Consider the following 16346-nt stretch of genomic DNA (forward strand, 5'->3'; position numbering starts at 1 on the left):
TACTTCCCAACTTGTGCATCAAATTCAGCCACGCTCACTTCCTGACAGTTCTGTTAAGACATTGGTGGACTGCCTCTGTAATACTTTTATTCTAACCTTTGTTTCAGGCTTAAAAAACATAAACAAGCAGGAGAAAAGGCTGAATTATTTTTCAGCTTTTTAAAAGAAGTATTTAATTGAATATTGCTCAATATTTCACTCAACATTCAGAAATTTATCTGGCTTTCCAAAGGGTAGGCGTCTAAGCTCTCTTTCTTTTAGTTTATCTGTCTGGGAGCAGGTGAACACAACACTGTAATGCAAGGTGATTATGGGTTAGTCTGAAAGAATGACTTAACAGGTATTTGGTACAAGCACATACTTTAAAGATTTTTAGATTTTTTTTTTGTTTCTAAACATTTTGTCTCTTCAGCACATATCTAGTTGCCATGAAAACAATGTGTCAGAGCTAAAAAGAATTATTACCAATATTAGTCATGTCAGCTTGAAGAATGTATGGGTTTGACTAATTTCAGGTTTTGATACACATTTGCTTTTACACTTGGTTCATTTGGACAAGGAAATCATATTGGGTTGACAAATATTCTAGTTATTTGTGAAATAACACAGCAGAATTTTGCTAAGATGTAGTTAATGCAGCAGCAGATAAAGATGATGAGGAAAAGGAGATTCTACTAATTGAGTGTGAAACCTCTAGAATTGTATTTAAACATGGATCTCATGAATAGCAGAGCCTCTGTGTTTTTTTATAATATTAATATTAAAGGAAAAATCAAGTATCTGTCAACATGTTTGGAAAGATTCTTATAAAATGTACATATATATCCCTGGCTAGAGTGTTCTTTAAGCTTTTACATTTAGGCTTAAAAGTGAATTGATCCTGTATGAGGCTTTTTTTTTTTCAGATATTCTCACTTTTGAGGCTGTATAAAACTGTCTCTTTACTTCCTCTCGAGTTAACTACTACAAGGCTACAGCATGTGGATCTAGTAATCATTATTTATTATTCCTCATGAATAAAATGACACAGGACTAACTTCAGATCCGTAGTGTGTGTCAGATAGCTCAGGTACCTGTGTGTTTGCTTCCTCCTCCCTCACCTGAAAAAAATAAAAAGCCCTGTGATAAGTGTGAGGGAGTCGCACACTGTACTGAGTTAGGTGTCTGTTACTGCATAGGAACTGTGCCCAGATAACAATTTCCTGATGCTTGGGGACCTGCCTTGCAAGGCAGCACAAGGAATTGAGCAGTATTTATAGCAAAGATAGACTTAGGAGTTACCTGGACTATGTTGGTGTGTACAGAGACTGCTGGGTTGCTGATGGGCAGTGGTTTAAACAACTTGCAGAACTTTCCAGGCGATCATACTTTTATCTGAAATTTGCCACATTGATTTTTATAAAGCTCTGCCTGTACACAGCAGTGTTCTCCTATAGAAACAATCAATAATTGGAACTGTTCAGTAAAATTATTCTGTAGTCCTTAATTCAGGAGGCTGAGTGCTGAGTCTCTGACTTCCAAGATCCAGTTAGTAATGTAGCAGTGCTGACATTCAGGCTGACAGTTTGAGCCAGTGGGATCACTCCCTGGGTGTGGCAGAGCTGCAAAATCCAGAGTCATATGTACTGGAAGTAGTCAAACAAATTAACTTCTGAGTTGGGTAAATGAGCCTGCTTACAGCTCTTCACTACCATAGGTAGTTCTTAAAGAGTAGCTGACAGTTGTTAAACACAGCATAGTTGGGTTCTGACCTCTCTCAGGTTCTTGTGACAGTCATAGAAGCAACTCAAAGTGGAATTAGTGCTGTAAAAAAGGTATCTGGACAACATAGGTTAATCCTGGGGAAGGAAGAGCAGTAGCAGTTGTTGATGATAGTGATGATGTCTCCAGAATCAGTAATAAGCCTGTGTATGCCAGTGAGGCATTTTGGTAAAAGACCAAGTAAAAAGTAATAGAAAAGCACCAGTTTCTTGATGTATAAGGCTGTGATTTGTACTTTGTTTCTCTCAAGTTGGTGTTACAATTTGTCTCTTTCCAGAGGTGGTTGGATCCAAACAAACCTATCAGGAAACAATTAAAAAGTGAGTAATGTATGTATTTCGTCAATTCATCTATTGTTATTATGCTATTTTTCCAGGGTGCCCTGATTAATTAGAAATAACTTTTCTTGACCATAGGAGGATCTCCTCACAGTCTGAACTTCAGAGTTAAGTTTTTTGTAAGTGACCCAAACAAGCTCCAAGAAGAATATACAAGGTAGGTCTGGTTGCTTTGTCAATAAAATACTTCTCTAGAACAGTCATTAATTTCTTTAATGGAATTTTAATGGAAATTTTCTTTTAACTCATTCTTGTTGTATGTACAAGCTTCTAAGTTTTATCTAATAATTACAGATATGAACTGTGCAGTTGAACCAAATCAATATAACAAAAAGCTTATGTGAATAAACTTATGAATTTATATGCAAAGTGAAGTAACTGCATGAAGCAAATGCTACCAAGTAGAAAGAGAAAAGGGAAAATAGAGAAAAGAGGAAAAACTTAATCCCAGTATTTACCAATAAGTACAAATTTAATTCTATTTTTCTGTGTGCTCTCCCTTGTGACTAAAGAATTGCTGAGCATTATGCATTTTTTCCTCCCCAATTTTCTACTTAGTACTAATAAAATTAATCTGTCTGTGGTTGTAGTTGTAGTTTGAATCATGTAAGCTTATTTTGATAGCAGTGTGTTGAAATCTATTGAAGAAAATGCTCAGTGTGAATCAAATCAGAAGCTTGTGAATTGCAATTAGTCCCTGAAGAAATGCCTCAAATTTTCCATATTTTTAATTACTTCTGGCCCTCTACATAAATGGCATGAATTGACAGATTGGAATTTTTGGATGTTGGCCATTCTGAAAACAGGTCAGCCCCATTCAAAAAAATTATTGAGGATAGCTTTTGAAACCTGAGTACCAAAACTGTGACATTTTGATTCCACAGTTGTTTATCATTGCCTTTAATTTGTCATATTTTGGACAAGATTCTGCACATAACTATTCAGACAGAATTCACTAAAATGAGTTCCAGAGATTCTACATGAGACTTTGTTTTACTGAAATAGTTACTCTAGGAAAATTTGGCAATTTATCAAAATAATGAATAATGAAAACATATTTTTTTTTAAATAAAGGAAAATATGTAATATTCCTGAGGAGATGAAAAAAAGGATAAATGTTGATCAGTGTGAAGTAAACCATAAAGAAGGAGAAAACAGGAGAAGTGTTATTCTCTAAATACAAAGCTATAAACACAGCTTTCTTTTAAATGAGAAATAATGTATGGTTTCTGTATCTAGGTCAGCTCTGCCTTTTTTCCTAATAGGCCTAATTGCCCCCAAGAAAATTCATTTGGAATTAGTATAAAGAGAGAGATATTATCCATGGGCTTCTTTGGAGTGAAGTTAGGATGCTATGTCACAAATACAGGTCCTTTCACGTAATCAATATTCCCACCTCAAAAAAGGGAAAGAAAAAGTGCAAACTTCTGACAATTCTGGGTGAAGCTGAGACTGTTCCAAAATGCTCAGTTTTTACAAATTCCATGAGAACAGAGGAATGGCTCAACACATGAAGCAGTATGAAGAGATGTCAGGGAAAGGTTCAGTGTCTTGTTAGCCTTCTGTGCATTCACGTGAGCAAGGCAGGTTTGAATGCCCCAGGTCAGGAGAGGTCAGCGGGAGCTCAGTGTGTGCTGGAGAGCTTCGCTTCGGGACCTTGGCTGGGGAGGGAATGAAGCTTCGTTAGTGCTCCTCATGGCAGGAGGAATTGCTTATTAATGTTGACTCCGTCAGCAATAATTCTGTCCTGCCCTTTTCTAGCTATAGCTATATAAGCAAGATGAAAACATGGTAATGCAGTGCTGCCATTGTCGTTTTAGTGGAGTCTGTTGTTCAGGCTTTTGCAGATCTGCTTTGCTAAAGCTTCTATTGATTTCCCATTTTGCTCAATAATATATGAAGCCTCAGTGTTCAAACTGGTGGTTGGCTAACAAGCCATTAACCTCACTGTTCACTGAAAACAGTGGATAGAAGATGAACTCTGCTTGGCATCCCTTAATCAAGATGTCCTTTAAGTACCATGAAATATTTCTAATAAAGCTTTATACCAAAAAAATCCAAATAAAATGGAGGCGCAGCTATATAGTTGTGAAAAGATGCTCAAGAAAAGCATGTGAACCATATCCATTTAATATATAAATTTAACTTGTAATTTATTGCATTTATTAATCAGTAAAGAAATTTGCTTTATCTTTTTTTTGTTTTGTTTTTGTTTGTTTCAGTATGCATTTTAAGTCTTTGAAGTATTTGAGATCTCTAAAGCCTGGCTAATGTCTAAGTTTTAACTTCTTGAAGTTAATATCTTTTAAACTAAGCTTCTTGCCTTTCTGGTCAGTTCGAGAATCTCTAGATGGTTTTGTAGGGGTTGAGCACATGGACTAATCTTTGGTTGTCAGTTCACAAATGTTTTCCCTCATATTCTTACAAACATGGAATGTTTTACCTTTCTACTGTTATATAGCTTATAAATAATTGGATTTCTTTGTGAGTATTTGTAAATGTTTGTGCAAGTCTTTAAGTGGTAGATAATCCACTTTCTGAAGACTACACAGTTATGAGAAGTCATGTTATATGTAATAAAGTGATATATTTTGGCTTTAATTTCTTAGTTGAAGTTGTTATTGGGAAATAAATATTTAATATTTAGTGCTTTTCAGAAGTAATATTGGTGTTTGTAATGAATGGGTATAGCCCAGCTTTTGAATCAGAACTACACAAAGGAAACCAGGTGATTATTATATTAGTAATAATGTAGGGCTTAAATTTATAAGAAAGCAGGAATGATGCTTAAATTTGCCACTCAGTGACGCTTTTACTAAAAAAATTAAAAGGCAGTGGAGACAAATTCTACAGCAGCTTTTATGCTCTGTTACAAGGATTTTTATTCTGAAAGTTTAAGCTTTTGCTAACCTTGAAAAATCTTGTTTGGCACCCCACTGCAATCTCTAGTTCAGTGAAGCTTTGTAGCAGGTGTGATTTGCCACTTTATTGAAACATTATACTTTTTGTCAAATTTTCTACAATCTCTAAGTGAAATATGAAGGAACTAAACTGAATGAACAAAAGATTCATTCTGATACGTTAACAAAATATTTGAGTTTTCTTGGAGAAACAAAGGAAGTAATTTAGAGGGAAATTTGTTTGTACTTTCCAGCTTGTTGGAGTTTTTAAATCATGGTGTTTCTGGTGCTCCTGTTTGGTGGGAAGTCCTTTGTGTTTTAAAATGTTTGGCTGTTCTTTTTCTTATATTAATTTCCTTCCTGACTTGAAAGAATGGGTATGAAAAAAATAGATTAATTTCTAAAACAACCTTTTTTCACATCATAATTTAAAGAAAACTTCAGAAGCTCAAGGGAAGTTAATTGAGACGTGTTTGACAAAATAGAGTCCACAACTTTTACAATAACAATGTAACTCCAAAATACTAAGAAAAATTAATATAAATGAAAACACAGCAGTATCAAATACTCAGAATAAATTAGTTCTGTCTACCAGGCCTACAGATCATTCTTATGAGGGTACCTCCATGCACAGATGCAAACTGCAACTTGTGGTTGCTGTATAAAGCAGGAAAATGTGAAATTTGTAGCCTTTAGTGAAATATAAAATATAACTTCATAGCTTGTGAGTAATTTAATTTACCAAGTTGTAGTGTTAGTTTACTAAGCAAAGTTTCATTTCTTTCCTATTAGAGTTTAGGAAATAGCATGCAAAATGTCAAGTGTTAGTTTTATACTTAGTGAAAGCAAATTACGTTAAATTGATGAAAAATGATTTTCTTTTTAATGGAAGTGTTTTTTGTTTGCTTTTCTAAATAAGGTACCAGTACTTTTTGCAAATTAAGCAGGACATTCTTACTGGAAGGTAAGACATTTTTCTTGTGTTAAGCATTAAATGCAAATCTGGGCAAGGAAAAGTTCATAATGAGAGATTTTGCCTGCAAAAATAAAAAACATATTAAGAATAAATCACTGTCTATACAAGTGGAAATATTTATAATAATTACCTGTTAAATATGTCCGTAGACTATAAAAGACTAGGGTTTTCACAACAGCCAAATGTCATATGAAATATGTAATTTTATTTATTTATCATTTTAAAAACAAAACAGATTGCCCTGTCCTTATAATACTGCTGCTCTTCTGGCTTCCTATGCTGTTCAATGTAAGTATAATTTGTGTTTGTGTACTTGTTAGTACTGAAATATATAAAAAGTCTTATTGATTAGTTTCTAAAGAATGTACTTTGTATAGCATTATACTGTGGTGTTTGTGGGCATGATGCTAATTTTCTCATGATTGAGGAAATTGATTGGTTGTCCTCCCCCAGCATGATTTGCTGAATTGGATATGGAAAAAATACTTAAAGCTACCCTGTCAGAAAACCCCAGATCAATACTCTTTTATTCCTGTATATTCTGAGGCATGGAATTGTGGCTTTTGCTTTGAGAATGATGCTAAAAAGTATTTCCTAAGACACTAAAACATTTTAAACACACGATGCAGTGAACCTCCAAATAAGTGTGGAAAAAGGAGTTCTGGCCTTATCTGACCAAAAAGTTCAATACCTGTCTTGGCAATTGTAAGCCATCCAGTGAGTAGATGAGTCTTGAAAACTGAGATTTAGTTCTCTTCCTCACTCAGTTTTTCTTCATAAGCTGAAATTAAGCAATCCCAATATATTCATTCACATTCATGTGTTTTTCTACTGTTGAAGATACATCCATGTTAGTACTTTGTATACTTCGTAGATATCAGAGAAACAGTGTCCATGTTAATACTTTCATAAAAAACTTAGAGTAATGTTAATGTCTTGTTTTATGCATGGTTTTGCTCAGTGGTCACCTTTTCGTAGGTCAGTCAATAGAACATTTTCTCTTAAACAAAACTCCCACACTTCAGCTGCCTGAAAAATGTACTGCAAATTCTGTCATGCCATAGGGATTTGTCTTAGAAGAGGTAAAGTATTTGATAACAGGAACTATGAAAGTTTGATAACATTTTAAGGTTTTAAGAATGCAATATGGGTTGTTTTTTTTTTAATATTGTAGAAGTGATGGGTATGCACAGTCCATTGTATTTACATTTATCCGTGACATCCTGCTGCTATTTTCTTCAGCTTGCAGATCTCTAGCTAATGGTTCCCGTACCTGCCTAGTAATAAACTTCCTGCATTCTTTATAAATACATGTAAATAGCAGATCTCAGTCCTGTACTCTTGGATATCAGCAAGGAGTGCATTCTGTTATAAAACCTGGTCCAATTTTCTAGTTTTTAAATTATTTAAAGTAGGATCTGTTTGTGGTGATGCAAGTGAACCAGACGTCTTTCCTACCTTCCTTTCCTTATCCGCCTGCTCAATAAGTGCCTTCATCTGCCTTGTCAGTGCTGCTAGGCCTGTCTAGGACCCCATATCATGATATATTACTGTTATCTATCCACTTTTCTTTTTATGTTTCTTATCTATCACTGTCGATATGTTACATGGATTGCAGATCTTTAAAGCTGAATTTTTTTTTCTACTGTAGTTAGAAAGCCTCAAAGACTTTTACCAAATGTTGTTTATGTGTTGTTTTCTGACAAATGTGATTGTAATCTATTTCTTATAATTTTAGGAAAATGTTACAAATTATTTAAACACACTTTTTAGTAGTTTCAAGTAGAGTAGTTTCAATGTAGGTGTATGTCTGTGTGCTTTTTTCATACATACAATTTAATGTGCAAAAAATATTTTTCTAATGCTTCTGAATGTGTCTTGGTGCAGAATGAGTGGCTGGATTTTGCAGATCTTCATGATGAAATAGCAGTTGTAGTGTTAAAAGAAGAAAATTGTGTAATCACATGAAAACAAGCAAAAGTAAAATAATAAGAGAAAATTGAATACTATCCTATATATATATATATCCTACTTTGTGCTAGCTGTAATGACAGCATTTATGGATTGTCTGCTAAAAATTAAACACTTTATGAACTCCCTTCATAAGTGCATAATCAAAGCCCTCTCTAAATAATCTCGATATTCACTGAGAATGTGACTGTTTATTCAAAAGGAAAAATGGGAGTCCAAATATCTTCTCTATTTTTCTTTGCTGTGGATCATAAATTATGTGGGAGCAAACTCATGTGAATTTGGGGGCATTGCACAATGCCAAGTACATTAGTGATAAACAATAACCTCTCTTTTTAATATTTTAGCCGAGCTGGGAGACTACAACCATTCAGAAAACTTGCCAGGCTACCTCTCAGAATATTCTTTCATCCCTAGCCAGCCTCAAGACTTTGAAAAAGAAATAGCAAAATTACATCAGCAGCACATGTAAGGATTTACATCAGAAGATACTGACTTTGTCAAATCCTGACTGCTGATGCTGTGCTATTATATAAAACAAAACAGTATTTTTTCTTAAAGGTTTTGAGGTGGGTGGGTTGTTGGGTTTGTCAGCTGGTTGGTTTTGGTTATTTCTTTTAAGATAATTTTTCTTTTTGTAGATGATTTTTCTTTTTGTAGATTAAATACCTATATAATAAATACCATTTATGGTCTATACAGAATATCAGTATCTAAATTAGTGAAAGAATGAACTTGTTAAGTTAAAGGTTCTCTGAAAACAGTGTTTGTGCATATTACGTTGGATATTAACTTAGCCGGGTATATTTTCTTTAAGATTTTTTTTCAGTCTTTGGGAATGTTCTGAGCATAAGGGCTTTGTTTTCATGATACTCTCACCAGTGAAGAGTTACTTTAGAAGTAACAAAGTCCTTTTCTTCCATGTCTGCTCTTTCCTGCATGCGAGTCTCTGACCTTTCAGAAAGAGGAAAATGCAATGAAGCAATGGAAAATATTTTTTTTTTAAGTATGTAAAATTGTGGTACTTTCCAGTGATGGTTCCTTCCTATTTTAGAACTTAAGTGCCTTTTGTTAGTTAAATTTAACAAAATGTAAGCAATATTTATAAAACATTTGCTTGATCAGGTCATGTTGTTTGCTTTCAAAACTACAGAATGTTCCCTTAAATTTCAGATAAAGGCTTAGAAAATTCTCTTAGCTACGTTAAAGACATTTGAGTGAGTTGATGGTAATTTAAATAGCCAATGCCAAATACAGGACTGTAAAACTAATTTTCAGATTCTAGGGATCCACAAACATTTAAATGATAATGTACATTAAAATAAAATGTATTGTGGGCTCTTGTCAAGACTTCTGTTCTTTTGGAAATAAGTTATTTTCTGATAAAATTTTTGGGTTACGGTCTGTTTATCATGAGAAAGGAAATTCAGGTTTCAGGGTGGGGATAGAAGTAGTAAAATGAATGCAGATTTTCTGTCTACACTCACTGATGTGGGAGGTTGTGTTAGAACGTTTCTGATTTAGCTGCTTTCTTTCAGAGGGTTGTCTCCTGCAGAAGCAGAGTTCAATTATCTCAATACAGCACGTACCTTAGAACTTTATGGAGTTGAATTGCACTATGCAAGGGTAAGTTTGGATGAACTAGTGTTGCAATGTGAAAATGTATTCCTCTGAGATTTATGGAAAAACATGCTTTTCTTTTTGTGAGCCTTCCAGGCTTTTGCTGACAAGAGAAAATAAAAGAAAAAAATGTGAGGTGCCTAACTGGGATTTTCTGATTGAATGTCCACTGTTTCACTATAGAGAGAGTATTTCTTTGCTCATATTTGTGCTTAGTTATCTGTGTGTTAATCAGGTTGAGCTTTGTTGCCTTGAATGTCATATTGAGAGTTCTACAGCAGGTGCTTGATTAGAGTGCAAAGATATTTCAAGACAAAAGTGCTATTTAAATATTCTTTAAATATACAATATTGTTTGTTTTAGACTCTCTCCTCTCTGTGTTCTGAGATTGCAATTTCCTTTCAGGTAGGAATTGAAGTTGCTGGTTGCTTTTAGTGTAGCAAATGCCAAGCCAGTCTATTTGTGCTGCTATTCTTAATAAACCAGAATACTGTTATATTTATTTCATCAAAGTTGGTGAAATACAGAAGATCTAACTTGAGAAATTAAAATTTTGTGGTAGCCTATAAGGAACTCAGAGCAAACATTCAGGTTTGTCCTAAATAGGAGGGAATAATTTAATTTCTTATTTGTCTTATTAAAACATATTTCCTTCCACATTATCTTGTGTATTTAGAGAGTGATGAGAATGAATATATATGAGGTTTCAAAAGATATTTATACTGTTCTTCAAGTAATTTTCTCTCTTCTTTTAAAGGATCAGAGTAACAATGAAATAATGATTGGAGTGATGTCAGGTGGAATACTAATTTTTAAGAACCGAGTACGAATTAACACTTTTCAGTGGTAAGGACAGCTGTTTAATGTTTTTATTTACTATTTCAAAATATTTTTAGCACTCTTAAAAAGACTGAAACTTATGTTGTTTCGTATCATGTTGTAATTTTTTATCTCATGTGCCATGGGGAATGTTGTGGGGGGGGGGGTTTGGTCTGCATGGTGTGCTGTTTAACAACTTTGAAACTCTAATGGAACTGTAATTAATTTCAGTCCTCCTTTTCTTCAGGAGTTTGTAAGCATATTTTACTTTTAATTAACTATATAGCCAGGGCCAGTGTGATGGTCTAGCTTAGTCTTTAAAGAGACAGGTGAATTGAAAAATATTAACCTGGAGACTGACTGCTCTTACCTGTTTTGTGACCTATAAATTAATTGTGGTGTGTGTTTGAAATTTAATATAGTTATGGTACTTGTGAATAACTGAGGTGGAGCATTCAGGATACTGTCATCTCTTCATCTGTGAATAACCATGTTCATTATATGATCAAAAAGTGCATTTACTGCAGAAAATCTTTGCACCTCTAAATTCTTTAGAAGTGCTCTATAGTCTCTGTGGTGCTCTATAGAGGTTATGTCACCTTTCTGGAAATGCCTTTCTTAGTTCCTGCAGAAGCAACCTTCCCTTGGTTTCCTTTGCTTGTTTGGAGTCCACTTTGACAGCCTTATTACTTGTGTTGCTGAGTTGCTGTGGCTGCATTCTGAGTGGGTGAAGTCAGTAATATAAGATTATCATAGCAGACATTAGTTCATCAGGCACAAAAGCTGTTAGTTCAAGATAAATGATCAGAACTGTTCATTTGCTACTGATTTTGTAATTTTATTTGCTGCTTATGTGTGCTTGATCTTTTCTGCAACCCAGTGAATTTCTGAGATGTTCTGGTTTTCTGTGCTAAGCTTAGTCTCAAGGTTCATTGTAGAAAGTTACATATTTTGTGATTTACCAAGATAAGAAACAGTGTCTTTGGTCCAATTTTAGTTGATTTTTGTAAAGAAAGAAAAAACAAAGCTATATCAAAGTGTTATCTGCAGCCACTACAACTGAACGTGGTGAACATTTTACTTGTATGCATTTGAAGGAAAGTAAGTCTAAGACCATTTCAAAGCATTTAAATTTCTGGTCTTCATGGTTATTGGGTAAATTAAAACTGGAGCTTGCAATGATAAACCTGAAACTACTGTACCAGTCAGTCAGACCTGCCCTTCTAATAGTGACACATTCCAGAAAAGATATCCTTCGTGTGGTGTGAATTCGGAGATGTTGGAGCCATTTCTGGGCTAAGGCTGCTTTATAAATGGAATGCTGTAATAATCAGGAAAGTTTTATTTCAGTCTGATTTTACTGCTGTTATTTTTGGGAAACAGCAATAGTAGAAATAGGTTCTGTAAATCACACTGGTAAATTACTGAGTACGTACAATCTAAGTAATAATTACACTACACGTCATTAATGAAAGTTGGAGGTTTCTCTGAATTCTGCTTCGTATTGTTTGCATGCCAGGGATGCTGATCTAAATTCTTAGTGTGTTTTTTTGTGTGTGTATAATTACCTAAACAGTTCTTCTTTGTATTCAGCCATATCAGCTGACACCAGGGATATTAATTCCTTGCTGTGAAGACTATAGTTCCAACATAATTGGTTTTTACAAAAAAACAAAAAAAAAAACAAAAAAAAAAAACAAAAAAAAAAAAAAAAAAAAAAACAAAACAAAAAACACCACCAAAAAAAACACCCTTCCCCATTTTACCCTGTTAGAGGCTTTCTTTTGCTATGAGTAATAATCTGAAATACCAATTTCCACAATATAGCTCAATAATAGACCTATTACCCTTTCTTTCTATCCATAATCATGCTGCTGCTCTTGTGCCACTAGTACTGATAGTTCTTTTTGCTTCTACTTATTGTTGCTCCTATGCAACTGGAGCTGTGTAGTGTCTTCCCAGTGATTTATAGGTATAGTAGATATTTGGATACCTGTTTTTCAGTACTCCTGAATTTTGGGACAAGTGAGAGGATAGAAATGCATGTCTGTGGGAAGAAATAACGATTTAACTGTATTGCTTAGAGAAGACTCAAGTAAAATGTCTTTGCCCTCTCACTTCTAATTTGATATTATATCTTAATTGCTCATTGTGAACCTTTTGATCATAAGGAGAAATTAAACAGGAGGAAGACAAGTGAGGAATAGGGGAAAACAAAGGACACTGCCTTGTATCCATGTGTCCTATCTTGATCTTCCTGTATTGTATATAATTCTTCCTTTCCCTAAACTTTGCTACCAGGCACAGAGACCTGGGAATCCAAGGAGATTGAAGACCAAAGGAGAAGATCATGGAGTACACCAGCCTTTCCTTTGTTTCTAGACTACCAGTTCAGCAGTTGGAAATGTGTTTTCCTTAGCCTGTTGTTTGTGGTTGATGTATCTCTGGAAAGCTTTGTTGCCTTTTGCATCCAGTGCCAGTTGCAACTGCAGTTGTGCTGTGGATTTCCTAATTTTATCCCTGAATGATTAGGTGGTACTGTGTTCCTCCTTGGTCATCTGATCCTGCTTACACATCTTGGACACTTCCTTTTGTGTTTGAGCCCAGTCAGCAGTTCTGAGTGCATCTTGGCTGGCCTCTTCTCGTTCTTGCATGTTTTCTAGCACATCAGGATTGTTCTGGATTGAGAAGATTGTCCTTTAAGACTGACTATCTGTCCTCTGTTCCTGTGACCCAAAGGCAGCTCCTGTGGGATTCTGCCCACCAGAACTCTGAACAAAATGGAGTTTTCTCTCCTGAACCCATGGTTTAGTCTGCTGCATCCCTCCACTTCCTTTCAGATCTTTAGCTTGGCCATCTCACAGCTGCTGCAGCCCTGCTTGTCTTTGGCTACTAAATCTGGACAATCCTTTCTTGTCTGTGAGTTTGGCCACCAGGAGCATCTTCCCTGGGTGCCTGGTCCAGAACCTGGGTGAAAGAGGTCTTGCTCAAGAAATTTGCTGGATTGCTTATGTCCCGCCTTATCACCCTCCCAAGGGTTGGGGTGGTAAAGCCCTTGTGAGAGCCAGAGCTTGGTATCATGAGCTTCCTTCCACATGTTTGAGTACAATTTGCATTTTCATCTAGGATTTCAAATATCTCTTCATTTAAAAAGATATATTTTATTATTTAGGATGTCTGAGGTGACTGTAGATGGGAAAATCATATCAGGAAGTAGAGACAGGATGCCTTTTCCTTGGGCTGAGTATGGATATGCTCATTCAGTGCCTAGCAGGATATTAGCAGTGCATAGGAACTCTTACCTGCTGTATTTTTTTGAAATAGCTGGGAAACAGCTTTGCGAAGTCATTCCTTTGTACTAGAATGGTGGCTCTTTTGAGTTGAGTTAGACCTTACTGGCTAATGTTACAGCTTTGAGTCTGTTCCAAATGGTTTCAGGCTTAAAAGTCAGCTGACGTCCCTCTGTAAGCCTAAATGATGGGATGACATTAAAACCCCATAGGTATTATTCTTATTCTCTTTGAGTTTGGAAGTCACCAAGGGTAGTAATTTCTTTAGCAGAAGAGGAAGCCCCAAAGAGTCAGAGATAGTAAATGTTTTTATAAATGGAACAATTGCTAAGTAAATCTGATATGTTGCAAAGTGTATGGAGCACCATTTTTAGAGAAGGTATATTGAAGTGTTCTTTTAGTTGCACTGTACACCAAGGTGCTAGAAAAATTAGTAATAACATACTCATTGATTAGCTGCAGCCTAATATTTTTTTCTGTTTTTCCCACAGTCAGACTGTTAATAATCACTAGTGTATGTCCTATCCAGCAAATATAAGATCCATCCTACATTACCCTTAAGCAATTTTTTGTCACAGGAGGTTCTAAGAAGATTGATGCATTGCCAGGGGAATAATTTGATTTCAGTAGATAAGATGTAACTCACCTTTAAGTTTCAAATCCTTGAGAAACCAACTCTGATAGCAAGAATTTGTTAAGAATTAAAAAAAAAAAGAAAACTCAACAAACAAATAGGACAGTTATTGCTGCTGCTTCTTTTTAAATTTTTTTTTATTGTTAACTGTTAAACTAATGGCAAGGCTGGGAAAGAAAAAAGAAATGGGAAAAGATGTAAATAACCATAATTTAAACACTAATGTTCACAAAGTATCTTTGTTACTGCAGATAAAGACTCTCCCAACAAATTAGGACATCCCACTTAGGTTCCTGCTCTGAATAATCCCCTGGAGAAAAATGTCTTTATTTGATTTAGTTAAGATAATTTCTATATAAAGATATCCAACTTAGGTGTCTGTTAATGTTTTGTTCCTCATCTTTCCTGGTCTAAAGGGTTTTTTATTCAGCAAGTGATAAATATGCCAGTAGTAATTCCAGTCAGTTTGCAGTATTTTTTCAATTGTTCATTTTTCAAGTAACAAAAGTTACTATGTTTTTCTTTTTACAATTTGAACCTCACTTTTTTTTCTTGACCAAAGTGATACTCTTGTATATTTAATAAAATATATGGACTATCCTAATATTATATTTCTTTGAAGCAGTGTATCATTAGATTGTGATGAAAATACAGCTTGCCTTTTCCCATTTTGTATAACTGCTATTAGAGTGACCATCCAAAGCAGTCTGGAATTAGTGTCAGTATTTCATATGTTTATAGATACCCTGAAAGGTGAACATGTCTGTAGGCAGATTCTTCCCTGTCATGTGATATTGTAAATGTTTTTTTTTAAGGTTGTGAGTCCTATCTCTGTGCTTACACCTTATCTTTACTATTTTACTAAAACAAGTTCTGGTTATATTTAAAAACATGTAAGAACATTGAGAAAGAATGTCGTTCAGGGATCAGGTGAAGTGCAATGGATTTTTTTATATTTTAAGGGATAATGAAAACAGCCTCAGAAAAAACAACATCTGCCTGGAATGACTTGAGGATAGAAAAGCTCTTTGGGCTTTGGAATGGGGAAAAAATATCAAAATTAGCAACTGCCTTGGGTTTGGGATGTAAACAAGTGAATTTGATGGATAATGTAAATACACAGCTCATAGATTTCATATTACACAAACGATTTTATATAATCTTTGGTATCTTATTTTTTGTCCATGGAAAGGAAATCTGTTCTCTCTAGAAAGTATAATTTCAGTAGGTGTATTTAAGCTTTTAACCATGATGCAGTATATGAAATGTTTTAATATTGTGGTTTTGTTTTTCATTTAGGTTGAAGATTGTAAAAATTTCGTTCAAGTGCAAGCAGTTTTTTATTCAACTTAGGAAAGAACTGGTGAGTACTGTCTTAAATTTGATCTAAAAGGAATGGAATTTCTTCTACTGCATGTCTGCATTATACTGACTGATACTATGTTGATTCTTGGTTTTGTCTGCAATTAAAAGTCCAGTTTCATCAACATTCTGGCTGTTTCATGTTTCAAACAGACCATTACAATATTTTATAAGTTTTCTTTTTCATTTGAATTGCCTTATATTTTAGATATTTTTAGTTTTACATTTGTATGCAGGAAATGTAACTTGTTTATATAAGATAAATGTGAAAAAAATTGAAAGTAAATCAATATTAAATTTAAATTTCATAAAAACCAGACTCAAACTAAAGGTACTGCTTAGTGCTGCTTCAGTTGTATATATGCTTGTAAATTAAGGTTTGATAGACATGTTGATTTGTATTACTCAGATTTGGTAATACATGATGGCTTTATTACTTATATTTAAACAGAAGAGATAAGAATTCCTTTGTAGTTCTAAATTACATATGGTGTATTTTCATGCCTGCTTGGAGCTGAATGTCTCATGGCTTGAGGTGAGACATTGAGGGGTTTGCTACCCCATGAAGCACAACAGTACCACTGAGCATTTAATTCAGCAAGAAATGGATTGTTCTGTGCCCCCGAGAGATGAGCTTCCATTACAGACATAGCACTGGGGAAAGGTGGAGGAATT

At 34.6% G+C, this 16346-nt stretch overlaps 1 protein-coding gene across 4 annotated transcripts in view; it reads left to right on the top strand.

Moving 5' to 3' along the window:
* PTPN4 (protein tyrosine phosphatase non-receptor type 4) overlaps positions 1-16346 on the top strand; it is a 108832-nt gene that overhangs the window by 45778 nt on the left and 46708 nt on the right. For all 4 annotated transcript variants that reach the window (XR_008431739.1, XM_053947076.1, XM_053947075.1 and 1 more), the window contains 8 exons: positions 2039-2081; positions 2178-2256; positions 5919-5963; positions 6211-6263; positions 8294-8414; positions 9485-9572; positions 10324-10412; positions 15609-15672. Coding sequence is in view for 3 of the 4 variants with exons in the window: in XM_053947076.1 (XP_053803051.1) it covers positions 2039-2081; positions 2178-2256; positions 5919-5963; positions 6211-6263; positions 8294-8414; positions 9485-9572; positions 10324-10412; positions 15609-15672 (582 nt within the window). In the remaining variant the exon portion in view is untranslated. The remainder of the gene's footprint in view (positions 1-2038; positions 2082-2177; positions 2257-5918; positions 5964-6210; positions 6264-8293; positions 8415-9484; positions 9573-10323; positions 10413-15608; positions 15673-16346) is intronic.

Source organism: Vidua chalybeata, chromosome 7 (assembly GCF_026979565.1).
Source record: "Vidua chalybeata isolate OUT-0048 chromosome 7, bVidCha1 merged haplotype, whole genome shotgun sequence".
Classification (NCBI taxonomy): Eukaryota; Metazoa; Chordata; class Aves; order Passeriformes; family Viduidae; genus Vidua; species Vidua chalybeata.